Below are 26,227 nucleotides of genomic sequence, written 5' to 3' on the forward strand. Positions count from 1 at the left end.
GAACAGGATTCTGCAGCCAGTGTAAACTGAACCTAGTAGGTGAGGAGGAACATTCTAGCCTTGCTAAAGACAGTGGAAATTGCTTTCTGAAAATGATTTTGCTAGGAGCTGCTGCCTCCTGCTTCTTTCTATGCAGCCCTTACCACACTCCACGCTCCACCCCGCCAGAGTTCTGTACCTTTACCTGTCTGTAGATTTACTGGTCTGGTGATGTATCTTGGTGCAGGTTCCCTGTTTGGCTCAGACCACTTTGTCCAGTCGAAGATTGTTCAAAAAATTCTGCCATCACAAAGAATTTGGAAGCAGAAGTATAAGAAAAACAAAGCCCCATCTATTCTACTCTGTACTGGGGCCTCTTCTTCTGACAAACAAGTCTAGCTCATTGTTAATGACTATGCCTGGTCTCTGCATCCACAGTAACAGGTATGATCTTAAGTTCCCTCTTCTATTAGTAGATCAAGTAGACACCCCATCTATTGCAAAATTGACAGCATCTTGCCTCTATTCCCTAGTGAAAACAGAAAATATCCTGTACACTGATTCCTTACTGGAACAGGTCAACCTGAGCAGTTGTTGAGTCTCTGTGGCTGTAGACAGTGAAAGGCTGACTGGACATGGCCCTGAACAACCCACTGTAGTTTATCACTTTTTGAATGGGAGGGTTGGATTAGATGAACTCCAGAGATCAATTCCAACTTTCATGATTCTATAGCTGTATTGGTTGCATGCCTGTCACCCCTCATTTACCTATCTCGGCAATATCATGGTTTGCAGGCCCAGCCACAATAGAGTTGTTGTCTTGTCATTTTTCAAGGCTTCTACTGTCTCTCAGAAAAGACCTTGATTCAGCAGATGATCATTACACACTTTGTCTGTATTGAGTTGGAACACAAAGCAGCTAATACTTCAGAAGAGAATACACAATCATCTTCTGTAAAAGCATTTTATTTATTCATCTGTTCACATGCTGTTTAAAAACCTGTGAGTATCATTATAAGATGAATCATGTCACTGTACTTTGCTTTAAGACCTTGTTTCCAAAAGAAGCAGATGGCAGAGACTGGCAACAGCTTCTGAAGATATTAATCTCCCTATGCATGTACAGTAATGAGGCCTTCCAAAAGCTCAGAAAAGAAAGGGTAAGGCTTTTCCTTGCTGAAAGGTTATAATGGCCATTCTCGTTGAGTATCATCTATTTTCTTCCTTGATGAAACAGGAAACAAGAGAAGAAAAGAAGATTATAAAGAAGAGATTCCATAGGTTGTTTAGAAGCACTGGCAACTTGACAACATAAATGTTTTCCAATTAGATGTTCCATGTACTCTATTTACTGCAGCATATCAGGTCCATTTTATAAAAATCCAGGATCCTCCACTGTGTCTGGGAGTTGAGCATGGGAACACCCAAAAGTACATAGGAGGAATAATGGGCTTAGATTTGGTTTCCTTTAGCAGATGGAACCAGTTGACATGTATATGCTTTGCACGTACTTGTCTTGGTAGCTGTCACAGGCTACAAGTCCTTCACCTGCAGCCCTATGGAGCAGTTGAGTAAAGCACTGAGGAGACTGCCACTTGCATGACTTAGGTTCTGTAAGTGGAGATCCCAACATTTACACTGGTCAAAGAGTTCTGGGCTGTTTAAGTTGGTCTGCAGGCCTAAACTACAAGATGCACCTTATCATGGCTAATCAAATCTCTTGAAAAATTGCTCCTGATTGTGTCCCATAGTCTCCAATAGTCCCAAATTTTATTCACTTCGTATATCAGCCTGATAGCCTGAGTATCTTCAGTAATATCTTAAGCCTTGTATTTTAAAATATAACTATTTAATGTTAGAGATTTGTTGGTTTGGTTTTTTTTTAATTCAACTCATCTGCTAGCAAATATTAAAATAGAACAAAACACAAACCAAACAGCTTAACAAAACAAAACACGGTTTTATGTTGAACGAAATTATTTTCATTTTTCAATTTCCTGTCTTTTACATAAAAGAAGGTGGAAGTTAAGTTATTCTAAGGACTTGAGCAATGTTTTGTTGCAGTAATAAAGAAAAAACCCAGCATAATTTCCTTTGACACAAATATGGTTTAGATACAGTAGCAAGGATGAAAGTAATAATAAAGGTGATGGAACAAACTACTGTTTCACCCAATATAAATTAAAATCTGTCAGAGCATAATGAAGTTTTTTTGCAGAGGTTTTGGAAGTGAAATATCCTTCCTTTGTTTGGTTCCACATTTCAGTCTTTTGTAGTTGATCTCGAACAAGTTTTGGGGCAGGTTTTTCTTGGTTTCCTTAACAAAGCAACATCCTATAAAATGCTACGTATTTCACCTTTTTTTCTATGACATGCAATATAATGCTGAGACACTGAATAAAAACTTATTAAAAATTATAGGTCACCCAGCTCTTTATAGGATCTAACTAGATTGCACCTGTTGTATTTTACAGCTTTTCATGTTAGCCCCTTTGTCAGCAGTAAACGAGTTTTCATACTTGCAGTCGTACAAGTAGGTTGCCTATTCTTTCTTGTTTGAAGCAATCAACAGCTGTGATTACTTCAAGAGAAGACAATTAAGCTGATATGTATGGGCAGATACAGAAAACAGGGCTTATTTCATGAACCAGTGGAAAAACAGTCTGGTTTTGTTGTTTAGTGGTTGTGCTCAGCAATCGGAGCACAAGGTTCTGAGGCGGGGCTGCCACTGGTGCCATGGTGCTAAGCCTCAGAGTGAATGTCTTGGCTTCACTCCTGGTGTGACCTCTAAACTGAAAAAGGGGCGATTTTAAACTAAAGAGGGTAGACTCAGATTAGATATTGGTAAGAGATTCTTTACTGTGAGGGTGGTGAGACACTGGCATAGGTTGCCTAGAGAAAATATGGATGTCCAAACCCTGGAAATATTCAGGGCCAGGCTGGATGGAGCACTGAACAATCTGATCCAGTGGCAGGTGTCCCTGCCCTTGGCTGGGGGGATTGGAACAAGAAGATGCTTAAGATCTCTTCCAACTCAAACATTCTATGATTCTGCAAGCCTATGATTCTCTCAGCAACAACATGGGCCTTTTCCATCCTACACTATCCTCAAGGCAAGAGCCTGACTTCATTGTTAGGACATGGATACAAGGGATCTCCTTTAAGCCTGCTGAAAAATGCAGCTCAGTTTCAGATGGCTGGACACACAGAACGAGGCACAGCTAGACTCATACTCTGTCTTTAGCAGTAGATGGAAATAGGTACTGAGGAAAAAAAGAGAACAAGCATGAGAACCCTGCATGTTGGGGGTTCTATATTACTACAACTTGTGATTCCTTCCATCTCAGAGAAGTTCCTAGATCTAGTATGGTATGTTTGTTAAGTAACTTTCAAATGTAGTACTTCAAATAAATAAGTAGTACTTTCAAATGTAGTACTTCAAATAAAAGTACTCTTACAAGTACTTTTCTACTCTTGCCTTGAACACAAGTAAAATTTTTTCCATCTGCAGAATCTGTTAAGGATTTACTATCTAATACAGCAACTTTTGTTTGCTTTTAATACAACCAGCCTTATGAAATAGCTCCAGCTTTTCTATGTGCTCCATCTCTCAGCATCAGTAGGCCACTATGATGTTGTCTGGGAGAAGAAAGCTGGACCAGTGCTGCCACTTTTCCCAGAGGATGCCTAACAGAGGTGGTATTATCTAATAGAGAAAAGTAAGAGCAAGGTTCGTGATCAGTGTCTTGGAGAGTTCCTGCACCTATTTCAGTTTTCCATCTGTTAAATCATAAGGAGGATTTTTAAACTTCTTTCTGGATGAGCATACTGATAACAAACACTCTACAGTACAAGTGGTAACCTGTGTATTCTGATTCTAGGCTGAAATTCTTGAACATAACCTAGAAAGAGGCAAGCACGCTAACCCCAGAAGAGCAACAGGGCTGGTGAGTAGGGCACTCTCTGGGGACTATGGGAGACATAAACTCAAGTCTTTTTCAAAGGGTTTTTCTATCATGGAATTGTCCTAACCACTAGGCAACAGCGAAATTTCTAGTAGTTGAGCCTGCCTCTTCTGCTTCCCCTTTTCTCTCTGAAAATACCCAGTAGTGGGAAAGTTCCTGCAATCCCAGAAAGTATCAGAAGCCCAGGAAAGTATTTATCACCCCGCAGAGGGAGTATCTGATTAGCGATCAGCATTTTGCTTCGGAAGAGACGGCCCGGGGCGCGTTGCTGCCGCCCTGCTCGGTGATGCGGTGGCTGCATCTCTGCCCTGGCTCCCGCGCTAGGTGGCAACAGAGCGTCACCGCCGTGCCAGCAGCGCCAGCGGAGCCAAACTGTGCCCAGGCATTACAAACCTCGGGCCTTTTCACTCGGCTTTCAACAGCACAGCACTTCTGCACCTGCAGTCTGTTGGCAAACTCGGGGCAGCAAACTCGCAGCAAGGACTAGAGCTCCCATATTTAACCAGAGGGAGAAGAAGAGTGAGCATGCAGAAGAAGGGGAGGTTTTGTTGTGGGTTACATTCATGTCTAGCATGCAAGCATGCCAAAATCATGATCTCAGAAACAGCAGCGCAGCTTAGATACGTCCTTTCAATAAATCAGTGCCTGTGTCGACAACTGAGAGATCTGCCCAATAGGCTTAAAATTCACCTCCTGCCAATGTAGCTTCCAGCATTAACTCATAGTTGCAGATGTAGGGACAAGAACACAGTCTGCAAGTCACTTAGCTGCAATCTCAAAGTCCTTTTTACATGCTAAGATTTGTTCTTGTGAGTCTGGCATTCTTCTTCAGGCCAGTCCTGTTTAATATCTTTGTCAGTGATCTAAACAAGGGGACCGAGTGCCTCCTCAGTCTGTTTGCAGACAACACTAAATTGGATGGGAGTGTTGATCTGCTGGAGGGCAGGAAGGCTCTAAAATTTAAAATATGCTGTTCTAGTGGAAATCTATTTCCTGTCCCTTTCCCTTATATCAAAGTCTGCAGTATACCTCAGTAATATCTGAAATAATGAAACATAACTGCAAAAGAGCATATCACTGCCTTTAAACTGTCATATTCAAAGAAAACAAACACCCATCTGGCATTTATTTGGAGCATTATGTTACACCTTCTGTTAGCAACACACTGTTGAACATTATACCAAATTAACATGTCTCAATGAATCAAAACTTACCCTAGGTCTTGGCTTGTACTGTCACAGGGAATTCAAATGTCAATATGTGAAAGATTTAATTCTCTGCTCCACCTGCTGCTGATGCCATAGATCTAAGAGGGTAATGTCTGTATGCAACATAGAAAAACTTGTTAAACAAATGTGCAACAACCAAAACACTACCAAAAAAAAAAAAAAAAAAAAACAACCAACACCATCATATATAATTAAGCATTTTCATAAGTTTAAAACCAAAGACAGAAGAAAAACCTTGAAAAAAATAGTTTCTCATTACAATTGCTTCTGTTTTTAGTAGAGAAATTAAAAGTCAGTTATCTTTTCAGAAGGCAGATGCTTAGCCCTTAAAAGTTTTGGCCGTATCAAAAAGTTTGTTCTGCAAGTAAATTCCTACAACATCAAGTCATATCAAGATTACAAGAGGATGTGACAGTTCTCTTTCTCCTGTTAGTTGTAGCAAGTAAACCAATATGCAGGAATGTGTCATGAAACACCTATCTAGTTCTGTTTCATCCAAAGTCAATATCAGAACTCATTTTCTTTTTTATGCATAGGACTATCAGTGTTTAAAACAGCACAGATGATCATATTTTTGAATACCTGGCAAGACATTTGGCTTTCAGTAGCTACTGCTTGTAATTAAGAGGTCTCTCCACTCCAGTGAATAAATGAACATACCTCACTCTCTAATGAAACTATAATCTGAGAACAAAGTCAATCAAGTAAATTCAAGAAGCAATTATAATAATTCCAGATAGATGAAAATTCTGTGCTTTCTGTTTTGTTACAAGCATCAGAAAGTTACCTCTTTAGTTACATTATGAATGTAATTTAGGCTACTCTAAAAGCCCTGGGTTAGTTGTGTCAAGGAATATTTACTTTCTCCAAGCATATAGACTATGCCTAAGACCTTTGATTTCTCAAAATGTCAATTCTTTATGTTTTATGAATTAGGAAAGTTTCTCTCTACTTCTGTAGATTATTCTTTGCAGTAATAAACATTAAACCTAATTCTGCAGTCATCCACAAAGACAGAAAAATACCATTGGACCTTACTTTGCAGTGCACAGTGGGAACATTCAACCCTGTAAAAAGCCATAGAAGTGACAAATCACCTGAGGTCTTTATAGATATTGGACCATTTTTCTTCTCAGTTGTAAACTAGTAAATTAAGTTTTTGACAAGTTCCTTGCTCACTCTACTTATTCATTGCACCTGGAATTTTCAAGAAGACCTAAATTGCACTCAAAACTTTGAAAATATCTTGCTAAATGTACTTTACAGTTTATTTCCAAATGCGATTGAAAGAGATCAATGCCCACTCTATTTCAACGGAACAATTACATTTTGGGTAGAAGCTGATGATGGAAGGCCTTAGAGTTGAAATTAATCTTAGTGCACACACTAGACTAAGTTCTCTTTCTCCAAAAGGCATTCTAAAACAGAAGAAAGAGTCTTTTTTCCTTCCTTCTTTCTGTCCTTTTTTCCTTCATTCCTATCTTCCAACTTCCAGCTTCTGACTTCTCTATCTTCTAATGTCAGATACAGCGATGAAAAAAAATAAGAGAAATTCTTGTTGCCAAGATGTAAATATATTCTGATAAAGACACCTCCGTTCTTTTGTTAGTTTTGTTTTTTGTCCTGTTTACCACATGGCTACAAAAGGCCTTCACAGTCATCTCATCCTTGCTGCACAAAGGGATCAGCTTTATCTAGGTCAATACTGACTTGTTTTCTATTTTCTTACAATCTTCAATAGCAGACTCCAGCCAAGTTGTTCCCACTCTTCCTTCTTCTTGCCATTAAAATTTTTTTCTGTGTCTACTTTGAAACTTTCTTGTTGTGCCTGAAGCTTGCTTCGATTTGCAACAATCATAGGAATGGGTGATATCCTTCCTGCTTTACTTATTTGAAGTTATCATGACCCACTCAATCATCTCCCTAATTTGTTCAGTCTTTCCTCACAAATCATCCAGCTGCAGCTATGGAAAGACTTGTGTAGCTTTTTAAAAGATATAAAACAGGATACTAAATATATAACAAGGAACTATCTAAAAGAAGTTGCACACCGTTCTTGAGATGGGCTATATTTCTGAGGGTACAGATGGATAATCCTGATTTCCATTGAGTTTACTTGCTGTTGTGCATGGTGGTCCCCTAAAGTGTATGGGAGAAAGACAGCTCCCCATTCCTTAATTCAGGAAACTACAGGTGTAAAGCAGGTAGAGAAAACAGAGTAGATGTGGAATCCTGTCATTTTTTATGAGCATATTTCTACATGGTTGTTACCTTTATGAATTCCAGTTAATGCCATTCTTAATATGACATAGAGAACTGCTTTGTTAGTTGAGGACTAGTAACCTCCGAATTTGTAGAATGGAGCACCTAACCGCTCTTTTCAAAAAAGGATTTTGTTCCATTGCACAATTTTTGAAATTGCTTGGATTTTTCCATCAGTTCATGCAGTCAAGGACTTCCAGGAAAGAAAAAGAGAATGCAAGTCATATACAAAACCTTACAAACCATATACATTTTATTTTACCTAAATGCCAAGAATTCAAAGTTAGTACCTCAGTACCTCTATCTTCTAGAGTGAAGTTCCTCAAGAACATTTTTCAGGAATATAGTTTCCTATCTCAATAATTTAAAAAAAACCCCTTAGATACAATGTCAGAAATTTCAAACTGATGAAAAAGAACACTGGTTAAAGAGAGAAGATAGGGCTCAACCGATGATATTCCCTGAATATCATCAACAGAAAATATTAATACCTCCTTTTGCATGAATGGAATTTTTCTTTGTATAATTAAATATGACTTTCTGCAGAGGGTGGTGAAGACAATTCACTTTTCCTTAGACAATCCATAAATAACTGCAGTATGGCTAGGCCATTCATGCAGAAAATATCTATTCTACAGAGTATTGTGCAGCAGAGTATACATAAAACAACACATCCTTCCAATACCTATAGACCTAGTCTTTGTATATCCTTCTCCTTTATGCTTGTGAATCCCGTTAGCATTCCAGTGATAGGTTAGAATGGCATAATGGCTTACTTATCTGGCACAATTTAGACTTTTTTTAATTTTATCAATCCAGCTGTGGAGTTAGCTGCACTTAAACAACTCAACATGTGCTTACACAATGGCTCACTGATGGCTATGTTTAATAAAGATAAAAAGAGCAAGGAGGATATAATCCAGTCACCAACAGAAGATTTGAAACATCCTGTTGCTGCAGATATTTCCGTGGTGTTCCAAGTTGCATTGCAAAGTCATTTCCCTGTTGGTCCTATATACCAGCTGCTTGCTGACATCACCAATAATTTAGCATTGCAGACATCCAAAATAATGCAACACTTTTCTTCTTCTTTACAGCTATGCTTGCTTTCAGACTTATGCTTCTGTATTTTTCTTTCCTTCCAGGTAATGCATTTGTGGTGAGCCTAGCTTTGGCTGATCTGGTGGTGGCCTTGTATCCATACCCACTGGTGCTCTTAGCTATTTTCCACAATGGATGGACACTGGGTGAAACGCACTGTAAAGCGAGTGGCTTTGTGATGGGACTAAGTGTAATAGGCTCTATTTTCAACATCACTGCAATTGCAATAAACAGATATTGCTACATATGTCATAGCTTTGCCTATGACAAAGTGTACAGCTGTTGGAATACAATGTTGTATGTCTCCTTAGTCTGGATATTAACAGTAATTGCAACTGTGCCAAATTTTTTTGTTGGCTCTTTGAAGTATGATCCACGCATCTATTCATGCACGTTTGTCCAAACTGCAAGCTCCTACTATACAATAGCTGTTGTGGTCATTCACTTCATCGTCCCTATCACCATTGTCAGCTTCTGCTACCTTCGAATTTGGGTTTTAGTGCTTCAAGTTCGAAGACGAGTCAAGTCAGAAACAAAGCCAAGATTGAAGCCAAGTGACTTCAGAAACTTTCTTACCATGTTTGTTGTTTTTGTGATTTTTGCCTTTTGCTGGGCACCTCTAAACTTCATTGGACTGGCTGTAGCCATTGATCCTACGGAAATGGCACCAAAAGTTCCTGAATGGCTATTCATTATAAGTTACTTAATGGCCTATTTCAACAGCTGCCTTAATGCAATAATATATGGTCTTCTTAATCAGAATTTTCGGAATGAATATAAACGAATTTTAATGTCACTGTGGATGCCAAGGCTTTTCTTCCAGGACACATCCAAAGGAGGAACTGATGGCCAGAAGAGCAAGCCTTCTCCAGCTTTAAACAACAATAACCAAATGAAAACTGAAACCATTTAAATGTGTAATAGTCAATACAAGAGTTTGTCATGGAGAAAACCAAGATCGTAATTGTAATGTTCTGGTCATTCCTGCTTAATTCTGGGGAGTTTCCACTTGGATCACACTTTATGACTGGAATACTGTCTTCATAGTAAAGCACATTGCTCTGGATTAGTGATTTATAAAAGATATTAATTGAAAACGTGTTTCAGAGCAGGTGGGTGCAAGCTGATTTAGTTCTGAGAGCTGAATCCTGCTTCCAAACACATGAACAAGGTATTTTTTTACTTCAGCGAGAGTTTTGCATTCTTTATATAAGATCAGGATTCATTTCTTTGAAGATGTAGTGAGTCTATGTGTTCAGCAGCTCATCAAAGCTCTGGAGTGGTATTTTCCTCCCTTCTCTGTCAGAACAGAGGGTGAGAAGACACTGTATTTTTCACACATAAGCCAAACACTGCATTTCTGTGCATGTACTGGTGGCAGTAATGATGACTTTGAATCCAAATTTGTAAACTGGAGAGAAGAATATTTGTGTAAAAGAAAATATTAACATTAGAGACTTTACTCACATGTTCTTCATACTTAGATACATTGAGAATGGGAATATACTGTGTCTACTTCCTTCATCTTTCATGGTTAATTTTGTGGCAGATTGGTTGATTTCTCACAGATTTACCTTACACAATATTCTTCCTTTAGAAAAGATTGAAATTTCATTGAACTTCATTTATTTACTAAAATATCTATATAAAATGTCATTTGATGCACTTTAGCAGGCCTTACACATTTGTGACAGACTGGAAATTACAGCATATGACCTGTGATCATCTGGAGTGGCAACTGGACACTAGACAGGATATCCTAGATCATCTCAAATGATGCTAGACCAAAAGAAGAAGCCCCTTTGAGTATAATGGTAGCTGCTATACTTGACTCACATGTCTACATTGAATCTCGAACAAAACCCACCGCTGGTGTATAACCTGCGACTACCTTCAAGGTTCCCTGTAGTGAACACATGTTTCCTTCCATCTGTGATGATAAACACACTTCCAAGGATAAGATTAATTGCTTTGTGGAGGTGCTGGTCTCCTTTTACTGACTTTAAAAGCAGCTTTGATTAATAGTTCAAAGACCTAATGTTAGAGAGGGATTTATCTTGCTTAATTTGGGATAAACCCAGTGCAGATGTTTGCAAACAATCCATTTTCTAAATACAGTAGTTCTTAGAGTCATAGGAAATTATTCCTTTTCTTTTGAAACAAATATCTTTATTGATCAGGGGAGCTGATCAGCAGAACTCAGTAACAATACCTTCACTAACTATAAAAAAGATCAGGTTGCTCACACACACATTTCAGGCAAGGACAGGTCATCTTAATTCCATAAATAATTTACCTACACTTCATATTTGCATTTCATAAAATAAAAGATTGTTTTCCACTTTATTTTTAAACTCAGCTCAAATTCCAGCTGGATTTCTGCTTTTCCAGGTAACAAATTGTAACAGTGACTGTGCAGATCAGATTACAATTTGGGTTATACTCCAGAGCATCATAGTAATTTACACAATGTGGTTGTACTATCTCTAAATCAGACTAGGGATCTGTGCACAAGCACACAGTCAATGAGTTTATTTTATCATTAGGCTTGACATGCACATTACTCTTAGCATTTCTTAGCAGTGCTGTACAGGATAGAGGAGCTAGATTTCTGGTAAATCCATGTCAAGTATTGAAATGGGACAATGAGGAATGCAGGTTGCTATTACATTCCAGTTTGGGTTTCCTGACCTGGATATTATGAAAATTATTTCTGCAGTAATATTAATTTGTACAGCAAACATACTCCTGAAGCCATAAAGATGTATTAAACATCACCCTTATGTTGCTAAAGTGATAGAAGATTATCAAAGAATCACGGTATTTTAAATGTTCTATTAGCTTGCCAAAAACCTTTTTAAAGTACAGTAAAGTAACGAATGTGATTATTATTTTAGCTGCTTTCATGTTCTTCACATGATTTCTGATAATCTCAGAAGGCCAGCACCCTCAGATTCATACACTGGTGAGCTAAGAAGCATGTGGGTAATGAAGAGATAGGACAAATATAACCTCATGGCAGAAAATAAAAGTATTGTGGCTAAAAGTAGTAATCATTAATAACTAGGTTTTACCTGAAGCATAGTTTTGTAAGTCTGAAACAATTTTGATATGTATTGTCTTTTTCCATGATGTCCACAGCAAGATATAGAACAAAAAAATCAATATTCATGTATATCTACATGTAAAATTTCCCCCAGAGTAAATAAGGAGCTTCAGGAGTCTCTGAAACTTGTAGAAGAGGATATAAATTTTGATTACTGACAGGCCTGCTTTTTCTGACTTCTGAGTAGTCAAAATTGTGACTTGAAAGTCAAAATTGGTTGTCTGACTTATAGATGAATTATTATTAGAAATAAGTTGATAGACCTTGGTTTATCTCTCACTGGAATGAGTCAGAATAACCCAAAATTATCAGGTTAGCTCCATAAAATAAATTTAAATGTTGGAACCATTTATTTGGCCACAAAAATGAGCTGCTATCACTCTCAATACTCATGAGGAGCAGACTTAACATTTGTATAAAGTCATTTTACAAATTTTATCTGCTCGTTAAAAATTAAATGTCACTTTCAGAATCCTTGTTCTGATATGTTCCCAGCTATCCTAAATGAAGCTCACACAACTGAATCGATTCACTGAGTCATGGAATGGCCTGGGTTGGAAGAGACTAAAAAGATCCCTTCATTTCAGCCACTCTGACCTGGTCAGGGACACCTTCCACTAGACCAGGGTGCTCAAGGCCCCATCCAGCCTGGCCCTGAGCACTTCCAGGGATGGAGAATCCACAACTTCTCCAGGCAACCCATGCCAGTGTTTCACCATCGTCACAGAGAGAACTGTTCCAAAATTGGATCTTTCCTCACAAGCAATGGAACATTTTTGGCACAGTGCTAAACTATTAGGTGTGGATTTTACTACCACAGCATTACCTGAAAGGGGTCCCTGCACTGCATGGTAATTGTAAATTCAACTTTGCTATTATTGTGACAGGTACTGCTACTTGTTGAGTCCTGATGTATGGAAAATAACCCATGCCTGTTAATATAAGTTTTATACCATGTATTACTGCAAAATACTGCATTTGAGTTGACCTGGAAATCAATCAAATCCATAAAATTTAAATTTTCCTGTAAGTCAATCAAATGCAAAAAATTATATTTAGATGACTAAATGCAGCTCTCAATGGTGAAATTTCTTTGTGTAGTAATGTATATTTCTACCTACATCAGAAGCCTTAAATTAGTTTTCCCCCTTTTCTTACTTTAATTCAAAATCCATTTCCCCAAAGTTAAGTTTGAAGGAAAACTGTATAAATGCACTATTAAGAGAGTTGATGTGGTTATAGCATGATTTGAAAGTATAGTCAGGAAGAACATATCAACTCTGAAAAGATTTATGCATCTTTGAGGAAATTATTACTTTTGTTATATAAAAGTATTTACACCAGCATATCTGATATAGGCACTTTAAGAAAAAAGAGGAAAAAAGTCAGGTAGACCCTGTGTCCTGCACAAGGTAACTAGTGGAGGAAACACTAGGGCCTCAGGGAAAAAGTCTGTTTCCAGAAAATGTGGAGTGTTTTCAAACTTTTAGTGTTACCTTTATTAAAAAATGCTGTATTTTCTGTTAATTAAAAGAAGTAAATGTATTCTAGAATTGTTCTTACAATACATTTCAGATTAGAAAAATGCTTACTCCCAAGTAGATGGGTGAAGACCAATTGTAAATTCTGTTCCAGTAAAGAGAGAAGTGGAGGTCTGGTAAAGTCTAAGTGAGACTGAAACAATGCATTAGTCTTATCCTGTCTCTCTGTGCTAGTGAAAATATCACTCTCAAGGAAGAATTAAAACTAAAGGCACAGTCCTATTACTTTTGACTTTCATGAGATTTCTCACTAAATTATTGACTGAATGGAATAATTCTGCCTGGCTCATTCTAGTAGCAGAAATATGTTTCTGTCTCTCCACTTCTTCCTTTAAGAACATACTTGGATAAAACTTATTGCTTTCATTTCCCAATTGTATTTTAATGAATTGCACCAGTCTGGGAATTTGCCAATGAATAAATATTTATGGAAGATTGTATATATTTATTAATATGTATATAAAACAATTTTGGTCATCTGAACAATTTGTTGCACTTAAAGATGTTTACAGAGTTAATGGAAAATGAGGAAGACAATTTATTTTCAGTCATCTATTGAAATGTTGTTAGTTTAACTGGATCTTGCACATCATTATTATCTATAATAATAAATCAATATTTTACCTCAAGTTACAATGAGCATGCAGTGAGACCACTATGAATGTCAGCTAAGGACACACAACTGATTCCTGTTCATTTTCTTGTCTTCATCTGAGAAAATAATCTAATAAGATAATTTTTTCAGTCTATATTTATAAATACTTCCATGGCATAAAATTAGTCCAGGTTAAGAGAATGAAGGAGCTGTGAAAAATTGGGTACTCCTAATTTAACTGGAGTTGGAGGTTGAACCTGGAGGTGATGCACTCTGTGACCCCCCGGACTCAGTCACAGAGGTGGAACTATCCCATTCACTAACTGTAGAGACTATTGTGTTCAGCCCTGGGGGTTTTATTCCTTGTGGATAGCTGGGAAGATCCTATGGAATATTGCTGTGATTCACTTACAGAAGTTAATCTCAGGGCATTGCACAAGCAAAGCTCCAAATAGTTCAGTGGCTGCAGAATGAAGCCTTGAAAGGGAGAATTCCTCTTTGGGAGAATGAAGTAGAGCTAGCCACAATAACAGCATTTTAAAAAATAATAATTTATGTCTGAAATATGTACCAACTAATTTTACTCTTCTGTAAACCTACTGACGTTCCCTTTACCTACAGTCATGTGATAAAATCAACTAAATGCATGTGAATTGACAGTACAGGCAATTATAAATTAGGTCTGTTGATGCCAGATGTGTTTGTTTTACAAACTAACGAACAGTGAGGTTTGTTCAAGGAAGAAAAAAAAAAAAGGAGGAAAAAAAAAGAAGCCTGTGAAATCAATTAATGTGACTAAAATTTTAAATTTATTGTGGCAAATAACCAGTTTGCCTGTATTTAGCATAAGCATAATCATGACATCCTGGGAACAAAAATCCAAAAGGCTTTGCAACAACTGAATTACGCAGTCCTGTTTCAAGGCAATGCACTTTCCAATTCTTGATTTTCAGAAGTCTCCATAGGACACTGAAGATACACACTGGATGGTGTCAGGGCAAAACATGGAAGATGGCACAATTTCAAATTTAAATGCTTTTTCCTTTGCCCACAAAACAGAGCCTGCCTGACTACTCAGAAAACACACCTCAAAACTGTTAAGGGACTTTAAAATAAAGACTACCTCTGGTTTGAAATGTTCATATCTCTGTGGCAATCAGTATATGAGCAGATAGAAATTTTCCCTCACAATCTCAAGAATACTGCCAGAATTCCAGAATCATGACTTAGGCTGGGAGGGATCTCCAGAATTCAAATTGTCTTATGCCCTGCTCAAAACAGACCTAAACTGATCAAGTTGTTCAGGTCCATGTCCGGTCAATTTTGTACATGCCCAAGGATGGAGACTACACAACATTTCTGGACATCCTGCATCAATATTTGATCATCCTCATGGGGTTTTCCCCCCCTGATTTCTATTTGGAATCCCACCTTGCAACCTGCTCCCATTGCCTCCTATCCTATCACTGTGTGCCCTCAAGAAGACTCTAGCTCTATCATTTTCTAATCAGATAGTTGTGGACAGCAGCATGGTCTGCCCTTCAGTTTCTCTTCTCCAAGATGAACAAATCCAGATTTCTCAGCCTTTTCTCATAGGGCATATTCTCCATGTCCTTTATCAGCTTTATGGTCTCTACTGGGCTCACTGCAGTATATCAATATCAATCTTGTACTTTAGATTCCAGAAGAGGACACACTGTCCTAGATGTGGTCTTAAAATCACTGAGCAACATAGATCACTTCCCTTGCACTGCTGGTGACCCCGTTCCTAATGCAGCCCCCTGCTGCAAACACATGCTGCTGGCTTATGGTGAGCTTCTTGCCCACAAAGGAGCCCCACATCCCTTTCTCCAGAGCTGTTTCCAAGATGGCTGAGCCCCAGCCTCTAGTGTTCCATGGTGCTATTCCATCATACATAAGAGCAGTATCTTGCTTTTATGGAGCTTCATGATTTTCCTTGTAACATATAACTTGTCCAGGTCCCTCTAAGTGGCAGCCCTCCCCTCCAGGATGTTGACTGCTTTCTCCAACTTGTTGTTGTTTACAAACTTACTAAGGATGCACTCTATCCCATCACCTGGGTTGTTACTGAAGACTTTAAGTGGGATTGGTTCCATTATTGACTGCTGAGGGACCCCATTAGTTACTGGCCAGTAGCTGGACTTTGCACCACTAATCGCATCTCTTTGGGTTCACCAGCTGAGCCAGTTCCACACCCACCCTTTTGTCTGCCTATACAGCCCTTATCTTCCAAATTCAATAAGGAGACTTTGGGAGACTGTGTCAAAGACCTCATTAAAATCAATGTGCACAACATCCACATGCTTTCTCTTGGCCACAGCACCCATTACCTGTTCACAGAAGGCAGGGAGGAAGGTCAGGTATGATTTCCACTTGCCGAACCTGGAAAAATAAGTAAAGCCTGGAAAAGAGAAGGCTTCAGGATAACCTCAGTGTGGCCTTTCTGTATGTTGAGGGAACTTACAGAAAAGATGAGGCAAGACTATTTACAAGTAGTGACAACACAAAGGGAATGAGTTCAAATTGAAAGATACTAGGTTTAGACTAGATTTTAGGGGGAAAAAAAATCTTTGCTGTAGGAGGCACTGGAACAGGTTGCCCAGAAAACCTGTGGATGTCCCATGCCTGGAGATGTTCAAGGCCAGGTTGGATAGGACTTTGAGCAACCTGATCCAGTGCAAGGTGTCCCAGTGGGGTGAAACTAGACGATCTTTAGGGTCCCTTCCAACCCAGGACACTCTATGGTTCTATGATTCTATGATAAACCTGTGCTGGCTGCTCTTAATCTCCTTCTCATCTATTTTTGAGTTTAGAATGAATTATGAATCTATTTGCCCCACCATCTTCCTAGAGACTTAGGTGAGACTGCCTAGTCTGTAGTCCCCTGAGCTCACCTTCTTACCCTTCTTAAAAACTATGTGACATCTGCCTTTTCCAGTTCTGAGGAGCGTCCATAGTTGCCATGACATCCCACAAATGCTGTAGTGGGGCATCGCAATATCATTAGCAAGCTTAGATGCATCCCATCCAGTTCTGTGGACTCCAGTATGCACAAGAGGCTTAAATGATGCCTAACTTTCTTCCTCTGCTGTGGGTACTGGTTTGCTCCCCTGGATCTTGCAAGAAGGCCTGGGAGCCCAGAAGACAAACCTTCCAGTGAAAAAACTGAGATGAAAATGGCAATGAGTGCATCAGTCTTTTCCTTGTAGCTTTTCACTAAGCTCCCTGCCCCACTGATAAGTGGGTACCCAGCATTCTTACCCTTCCTTTAACACCAAAGTGTTAATAGATATTGTGCTAATTGCCCTTCACCTTGGTTACTCCAAGTCTTTATGTGCTCTGTGAAGGTGATTACTGCACAAATTCAATGTCAATCTCCGTGTTCCAGAGCCTGAAGAAGCCTTTCCCTTTCCATTCCATTTGCAGCAGCCCGAGATGGTGGCTGGGAGAAGGAAAAACTATTCTGAGTGACTTGAGGTGAGCTGGCACAAGCTAATCTTGATGATCCAAACTGAATGCACAGCCCAGGGTGAGAGAGACTGTGCTGGCAAGTCATTTAACATTGCTCAGCAATGACATTTTGATCAAATGCTAGAGCAAGCTGAGAAGGACATATTTTTGTGAAGAAATCAATCAATCAAAAAGAAAGAGCAGGCTTTGCGATTGTTTTTACCCCTATATTTCATTAGCAATCTAGGGACAGCTAAAGAATATTTTTGACATGGAAAATGTTATTATCATATTCTGCTCACTTTCAATACTATTCTGCTCTTTTTCACTACTCTCAAGCAGAATTTTGCTGAAAGTCCATTTCATCAGTCTAGTTCAAGCAGTTGTCTCTCTTAGTGTTACAGTATCATTGTCAAAAGTTGCTTAGTCAGAGTAAATACTGCAAACGTATTTTCTGTTTCCTTTATAATTCACTTTGTTTAAAAGGCAATGAACTAGAAATATTTAAAAGAAGTGTATGACATATATATAACTTTTGAAATTTAACCTAAATTTTTCATGCTTTAATGAATTCACCAACCCCACGTGCCTTAATTTATGAATTTTAATCCATAAAGTAAAGAGCTAGTGATCCCAATGCTTTCCAAATAGTAAACCCTAGTTCAGTATTTAATCAACTGCAGCCTTTTTGTCATGCTTCAATTACTATGTCACTGGAAATTAATGAAAATTTTATATTCATAGAATTAGGTTCCTGCAAGGGTTAATTAGTTTTAGTCTAAGCACTTTACACAATAGCACATCAGGAAATTGGAATTTCAAGCAAGATTAGATCATTAAGCATAGTATACCAAAGTTTTTTCCCTTTGCCCTGAAGTAGCACTGTTCTTAAATTGGGTGTCACTGCAACACCATGAAAGCCATTCTGCTGCTAAATTTCAAGCAGATATTCAGTATTTTAGAGTATTTTATGCAATTAGCAGATACAAACTATCAAAAAATCTATTTCAGGGATTGATCTGAATAGTCTTGGCTTGGACATAAAAAAAAAAAGTGAATACAATGGCCCTAACAGCCCATTCTGGTATAGATCACAAGTTGGTAGGGCCTTCAAGTCACCTCTAACAAAGTGCTTTGTGTATATAGAGTTTGTGTGGAGAACAATTAAAAAATAAAACTGCAAAAAAACCTCAAACAACATCATCACATCCTGTATATGGTGACCACCTCTCAAATGGCATACATTCAAGGAACTAGGTGGCCTCAAGTATCACTTTTTGGGGAGAAGAGCATACAGATACCCTTGCTTCTTGAACAACTTCTGCCATTATCTTAGCTTTTCCAATGCAAAAAGAATTACATTAAGTGAACTGAAACTTTTGAATTAAAAATGGTGTTATTTGAAAGAATTTGATGTCCTACTGATGCATTTAGTTCTGTGCCCCACCCCTATGCCACCTCAGAGGGCTTTGTTACAACAAGGATATGATCCCATGTCCTTTTTATCCTGATAGATTCTCCCTTACATGCTCATTTTCTTAGGACTAGGAAGGAATTTTACAGTAAATTTGAATGTGGTTCTCTCAACTGCATACAACTATTTATTTTAAAAAGGTATCAGAAATAGTGAGTTCTTCTTCATAGTTTGTAAATGAATGGCATCTGAAGTTGCAGGAATCACCAAAGAATATGCATGCAAATCATTATACATTCTGTCTGTCCTTAGGCCAGTATGCAGAAAGTGGGACAATGTGCAGATACCACAGCTTTTTTTTGTTGCTGATCTTATTGAATAATATGTCTTTGTTACTCAAATTCATTCCAAAAAAACCTGTCTAATTAAGAGATTTTAAACATCTTATACTTTTTATTCATGGAATGAATATGAATAAAAATCATGAAAGGCATCAGGACACTTGTAAAATTCAATCCATGGTACGAGAACCTCCTAGATTTCACACACCATGCATGTGATTACTTGCCTACACCCAACACTCTCCAGAGCAGTAGGGATCCCTGGAGCATAACATGTCCTACCTGACTTCCTGAAAATGAAACCCAGGTAAGCATATTTTCTACCCTGGATTTTTTCCCTTGATCCAAAAGATCTGCTGACACTACAAATCATAGTGCTTTAACAAATACAGATTCAACTAAAACGCCAGACTATACTGGTTGTGAGGTTGAATGTGTTGTGTGCTGCTGTGATGCAAATGGTCCAACAAAGGAAGTATTTCTGCTCCTTGGAGTAAAGATCTCTGGAAAGGACCTCAGTTCCCAACATGTATGCAAATACAGGCACTGTTGAAATTCTTATAACTTCCTCTGGGACACAGGCAGATATCTGCAAAACCATGTTCTCTGAAAACGGTTCAGTAGGCTCAGGATTCCTCAATGGCTCTATTAGCAATATTTGCTTCCCTCCTGCTCTAATGTTGCCACTAGCACTTGTATTGTAAGACTGGATACTGAAGAAAACACTCAGTTATCATGAGACTAGTGATTAAACCACAGGGGTTTTACACAATCAGAATAAAACAGGAGTATTTTGGAATGAGATGATATTTAAGGTCACTTTCTCTTCATGGACTATTCTATGATTGTATATTGTTTTTCTTTTTTCCTAGATGATACTTCTTGTAAGTAGTTTGAATGGGATGTCTTATAGTTTAATGATACAAAGCTAAAACAAGCAGTATTTTTTATGGCTCTGTGGAAGATTCAAAGCAGAAAGGCTTGGTCTGATGTCTTGCAAGTATTGATGTTCCAAGTTTAGAACAAACCACCTAGATGTTCCAAGTTTAGAACAAACCACCTCATGACCTTAAGGTGACAAGAATCCAGGAGTTCTGTCAGCTTTCAGTTCTGGCTTTCTGGATTTGCTCTACTAAGGTCCTGGGGTTTGTTCCCACCCAAACCCCAGGGACACTCCATAGCCTCAGCATTTATGGGCCATGTTGAAACAGAGGGAGAGGACAGTGGCTCCACCATGTGTGGTTCCTAATTCCTTACAATTCCAAGGAACCTGAGTCCTTTTGGAATCTGTGCTCCTTACCAGTTCTGTACTGCCCATACATGTGGGTGAAGGAAGACCCAGCCTGCCCAGCTGCTGGGAGATTTTGGTATGGTGGCAGCACATTTTTAAAAATACGTTAAAAGTATCAGCTACAGATTTGTGTGAACATGCAATACCACACATGCACATACAAACTCCAAATTTGCAAACCCACTGTGATCCTATAGGAGGGATATATTTAAGAAATCAAGACATACCAATCTTCAGTTTATTCCAGGAAGTGGGAAAATTTACTTGAAATTTCCCTATTTTCTTAGATTTATGATAAAATTTTCACTTAAATTGGCAGAAATGGGCCAGCTCTGTGATGCAAATGACATTTTAAACTATTTTACCTCTCATCAGAAATACATGGAAAGAAGTTTAGTGTATTCTTCCCCAAAATTCACTGCCTATTTATGTTTTAAAAATCCATATATGTGTTAAAAATATGTTCCTTTAATATCATAAATATTAGTTCCTTTTAAAGGCCTTTTTTGTATTTAGATACTCATTATTTCATTAGGATTTCTGTATTGTAAAAGGTGTGTGTGCTTTTGGAGGGTAAGCAGTAAGCACGATCTCTCATTAGGCCACAAGTAGTTAACACATTCCTATTTTCCAAGTGGCTCACAGCTCACTTGTCTGTTGCATTTAAGCAGTGTCTTGGTAGTTTTAGTTGGATAAATTTTAACACAAAGTATTTAAAAATTAAGAAAATTTATTTTTGAGAATCTCTTAGAAGGAAACAGTTGACAAGCAGGATTTTTACCACCTCATACTTTGTATCTGGTTTCTTTTGCCTTTACGCCTACTGGTAGACCTCTTTATCTAAGTGTGAAGCACCAGGATAAGAAGAAGCAGGCACCCAAGTGCTCTTTAGGGAAAAAAATATTGCTGGTAGCATCCATATTTCTCCTCTGCTATATGAGATGTGACAGCAATAAGGGCTGAATCATTTCCTATGGTTCTTCAGAGATAGGAGCTGATGGAAGAATACTGGCTCTCTCTTCATGTAGAGAGAAATGTTTCAGATTTTACTCAGGCTTCCCTGGTCATCCAAGTGTTAAATTAGCTTATTTTGAAAGGATGAGTAAACTAAGCCTAAGAGATTTTTTTTTTTCCCAGATGATCTCATTCCAGGTAACATTGCATAGCTTGCTATGGAGTCCCTGTAATTCTTCTCATAGCCCTTTTCATTTATGTTTACCGGATTGACACTGGCTGCAAGATTTAACTTAGGGTTTTCAAAAGTCCATGAAGCAAAGTGCCCTTTTAAAAAAATTCACATCCTCAGCTTTGAACTTCAGTAGCAGCCTATTATTTTAACACTTCATTTAAATGTTAATGTGCTACTTTCTAAACTTCAAACTGCTAAACTGCTGCATGATTTCCAGACTCCACAATGAAGATTTTCATGTTGGAATGACATTTCCTCTAGATTACACAGATACAAGTCTCCATAATTACAGAGAGAATAGAGCAAGGCAAGGGCTCTGGCAGAGGAAAACATACCTGAGTTGTTAACTGAATAGCTGCATTGAAATAGAGGACAGTCATTCTCAGGCTGCATGGCATTTAAGGGCACTTGGAAAAGACCATTTAAATCTCCCATGCAGATACAAAAAAAAGATAGAAGCCTCATTCCATGCTGCAGTAGCCATCTATCTGTACAATTGATACATTTATGCAAGATATACATACATATACACTCCCAGTGAGGTTCAAACTGCCAATGAAAATAGGGACGTTGCCTTTTGGTGTAGGAGGGAGTCTTCACATTACAAATTTCATTTTTCATCATATGTGGCTACTATATGGTATCTGATCTGCAACAAATTTATATTTTAAGTAAATAAGAGGTTAAGTAAAAATATACTGAGATTTCATGTCTTGGTGAAAGGAGAAGGAATTCTCTTGACCAGCGTAAAATCAAAAAAAAAAAAAAAAAAAAAAAAAAAATTCCAGGTGCCAATTCTGTCCATTGTTTACTATTTTCTTCTATCAGTGCAGCCACAAAATTTCAAACCCCTTCTTCCTGGAGTCGAAAGAAACAAGCAAGAGAAGTATAGGATATCTAAAGTTGCTCCACATTTCTCCCTGTATTCAGGGATCAGCTACAAGGGCACAGTTGTTATACATACTACACGTTCTTCATCTAACTGTCTGGGTTCTGGAGCATCCAGGAACACAATGAGAGTTTAGATTTACCTGACTCCTGTGCATAAGATGTCATGCCAATGTCTTTTTGCTAGTGGATTAAACTACATATTGGGCATATTAGGCCACCTAGTATTCATTCACACATGGGTGTGCAGGGTCTTACAGATTTCCAGGGAGCACCTCCTTGTTGCTACAAGGCCACATTTTTAAGCTGCATAATGAGTTTCATGAGGTCTTCAAGATGCAGAGAGTAGATTCACTAATTTTAGCTTAATTTTTGTTCCCCTATAGTCCCTCATTTAAACAGTCGCCCAGTGTACTGGATATGAAGTATCAGGTTCAGTTTTCCTCCACAGATGAGGAGAAATTTCAGGCAAATAGATAAATCTAGAATCATGTTCCTATAAATCCATAACATACAAATGGTAGTGGGATCATAGCTGAGATATCTGAAGCTATATTTGAAGGCATGTATAAGCAAGGACCTGTGGGAAATGTGCAGATTTCAAGAAACTCTGGGGCATTTCAGATGATTGAAAATGCCTTTGCATAGCCTGATCTGTTGGACCTCTTGTGTCTGGTCAGACAATTTGCATTCAGTGCTACATGGGTTCTATGAGTGGAGCTGTCATAACAAGAGCTTAGACACTTGGCTCATAAATGTTAATTTTCATTTTGATGTCTTAATTTATGACTTAAACTTATGGCCAGTGACTTCAGCTGATGTCAGATCTAATCCCACTGCAGTGTAAGCACCATACCTAGTCCTGAAAACAAGGAGTTAAGGAACAGCAAATTTTTTGGTCAGCAAGAAGGACTGGTGAATAGGCAGCAAGGATCCTCCTAGAGTTGTTTGTTTCTTTTTATCAAAACCAGAAACAAAACCAAGACTAAAACTCATCAAAAGAGTAGGTGTTGCACAGGAATAATAGGGAGGTGTAGCCAATATAACCAGAATCACAGAATCCTCTGGAAAGTAATTAAATGTTTCCTGCCATAGTCTGCAGTTCTAATTGAGGTCTGCTGGGGTAAAAGGGCTTTGCAAAATTACTATTTACTCAATAATTCAGAAGGGTCCTTTTTATTTACAGCCATTTGGGTTTATTGAGTAACTACATAGAATATTTATAGTATCTGCAGTCTGTTCACTATTCGTTTGGAAACAAATAGAGCACATCCACAGTTGGTAAGTTAAAACCCTATATTATGTCATCATGATGGAGGCAAGAGCCTTTTACACAGCACTTAGAGACACCCCCACAAAGATCTGAATCATACTGTGTGTGGAGCTGTGGGCAGCTCTCCCTGTTGCCTCTCCCTCCTGACTCAGAGGGGCTGCTCTACCACAGAATAAGGAGGATTTCTGTGGGGAATCTAGCCAGGAATCAAGCTAAATCAGGTAGGCATTTGACATGCAAAAATCAAGGAAAATACTTGGGATCTTAAAGCTTTGCGACATTAATAATGAAAGACTGAGTTTCATTAATTAGCAACATTAATGTATCTTTGCAAAATCATTAAGGAAAAACTACATCAAAGAGTGAAACCTCTCATTTACACTGCTGTGTTGTAGTGGTTCCTGGAGATTTAAAAATCAAAGGTTAATTCCACAGGCCACATCAGAGTTAGTTTCAAGAATGGTCGCTACATGCCTTGAGACTAAGGATCTGTTTAACATGATTTTCAACTTTTTCCATATTCCCAAAACACTACTTTTCTTGCAAAAAACAGCTCAGATAATGAGTGTTTTTTCAGCTTTATTTTACACAAATGTCTTTAATACAAACACCTAGCAGTCCAGGAACTACATTAATAGGAAGATGACTTAAAGCAATTAAAGTGATTAATTAAATTGATTTTTAATAATAATAGTGCAACTTAAAGCATGTCGCTGGGTTTTCTTTTTCCTACTATAGAATCTCAAACCTCTAAAACATTTTCCAACAAGATTACAGACTTGATTCAGCTAAGTGAGAACTGACTTACATTTTTGGGCCATTTAGAAATCTTTAGTATCTAGTAATGCAGAGACCTCCAGCTGAAAATTCACATCCAAAAGAAACAATTCCCAAGGTTGAGAAACATAACACAGGCTAAAAGCTTAATAAATTCAACTTGGTTGTCAGTGGTGGGCAGAGCTGATCTGTGGAGGACTTGACACATAATTTAATACAATGTCAGCTCTTTAAAGAAGAAAAAAGAATGGTTCCCAAAATAACTAAGGGAAATATCTCCACTATTACCAAGAAGGGAACTATCTTAAAGTTGGGCATGAGGCTTTTATCATTCATCTTCTCCCTTTCAACTACCTGTTAGGCTAGATTAAATCCTGACTGTCACTCATTCCTGACATTCCAGTATTGATGACTCAAAGTTAATTTGAAACCTTGCTGTGCTCTCAGTAGTAGGCTCTTTTAGACAAAGGTCTCGATTCATGACTTGTATTCAAAATACCACAAGACTGGCATCACATATCCTGTCTTTGGTTGCGACTGACTCAGATGAAAATTTTTCTGTCCCTAGCTTATGCCCAAGGCTGGTCATTGCTCCTCACATCCAATGGCATAACTGTCTTGTGTAATTGTTCCTTGGCAGAATTAATTCAATACAACTAAGACTAAAAAAAGATCTACTACCTAAGAGAAGGTAGATCGTGCCTAATCAATTACATTAGAAAGCAGTTCCACAAGCACTTCTGCTGGAAAATGAAGGTTCAGAGTCAGCTTGAGTAGCTCAATGAAGAATGATTCCAGCAAATCTCTACAAAGCCCTGGACACACACGGATAACAGATGTGGTATGAAATTACACAGAACAATCTGCTTTTAGTCTCCTTCTTCAAGGATAAGAACTTTAAAAAGGATAATTGGAATTTGAATTCATAGCAAGAATAATAAAAGCCTTTTAGGTGCCTTCCACACAGACTGGAGTCCTTCTGGTTTGTGGCAACTTGTCCTCCAACAAGGCACTTCTGCTTGATGATCGGAAGTGCAAAAGCAGGTAAATATCATTATATGCTGTTGGAACATCTTCACAATTTCCAAATGTCTTGGATGTGGACTTGGGTAAAGGTACAAGTAAAATTTCAATTTCATTTAAATAATTCAAGGAAAATAAAGAAAAAACAGTTTTTAATGCAAGAAAAGCTCAGCTTAGAGTACAGTCCAAGCCATGGGTGACCATTAAAGGTGTACCTCCTATTTTTCTATTGGTTTTCAGTCAAAAAACTTTTGGTATAGTAAGAAAATACAGCAAATTTCAATACACTGCTTAAACTCATGGAAATTCTCTCTAATGCTTCAGTTTCTGGACATTACTAATGACCAGTTTACTCCATGATGCCCCTGATGCAACCAAATCCTTGTTTGGTGGAGCACCTCTTGTGTAGTTCTGCCTCATTTAGATGCTAAATACTAAATATCAGTCAGACTTTCATACTATCTTCCAGGATAAAAAGTTTCATTTTACCCTAAACCTCTAGAGGTGCCCTCATCATTGAAGCAAATTAGGTCAACTCAGCTTCTCACTTTTCATTCACCAATGAAAAAGCTGTCAACTGAGATCTTCCATCTACAGTGAATATTTCTCTTTTTTACTGTCCACCTTTTTATGGGAGAGATTGGGCTGTAAATCATGATTGTTATGATTTGGTTAAGACCAGAGTGTACATAAAGTTTCCAGAACATTGTAAAGCAAGTCTTGGCTCACAAATGAGCACACTGGATACAAAAGAGTTTTATGGACAAGAGGACGATGTTGTT

At 38.1% G+C, this 26,227-nt stretch overlaps 1 protein-coding gene across 2 annotated transcripts in view; it reads left to right on the forward strand.

The window, feature by feature from the left end:
* Nucleotides 1-13,812, forward strand: part of MTNR1B (melatonin receptor 1B) — a 32,368-nt gene extending 18,556 nt beyond the window's left edge. Inside the window, exons 1-2 of one of the 2 annotated variants that reach the window (XM_085574952.1) lie at nt 3,859-3,926; nt 8,581-13,812. In XM_085574952.1, coding sequence (XP_085431078.1) covers nt 8,715-9,449 — 735 coding nt within the window. In that variant the 5' untranslated portion in view covers nt 3,859-3,926; nt 8,581-8,714 and the 3' untranslated portion in view covers nt 9,450-13,812. Of the gene's footprint in view, nt 1-3,858; nt 3,927-8,580 lie in introns of those variants that run through there. The other variant, XM_021544992.4, reaches the window with a different exon arrangement.
* Nucleotides 13,813-26,227: the final 12,415 nt, after the last annotated feature.

This window comes from Lonchura striata, chromosome 1, assembly GCF_050655825.1.
Source record: "Lonchura striata isolate lonStrDom1 chromosome 1, ASM5065582v1, whole genome shotgun sequence".
Classification (NCBI taxonomy): Eukaryota; Metazoa; Chordata; class Aves; order Passeriformes; family Estrildidae; genus Lonchura; species Lonchura striata.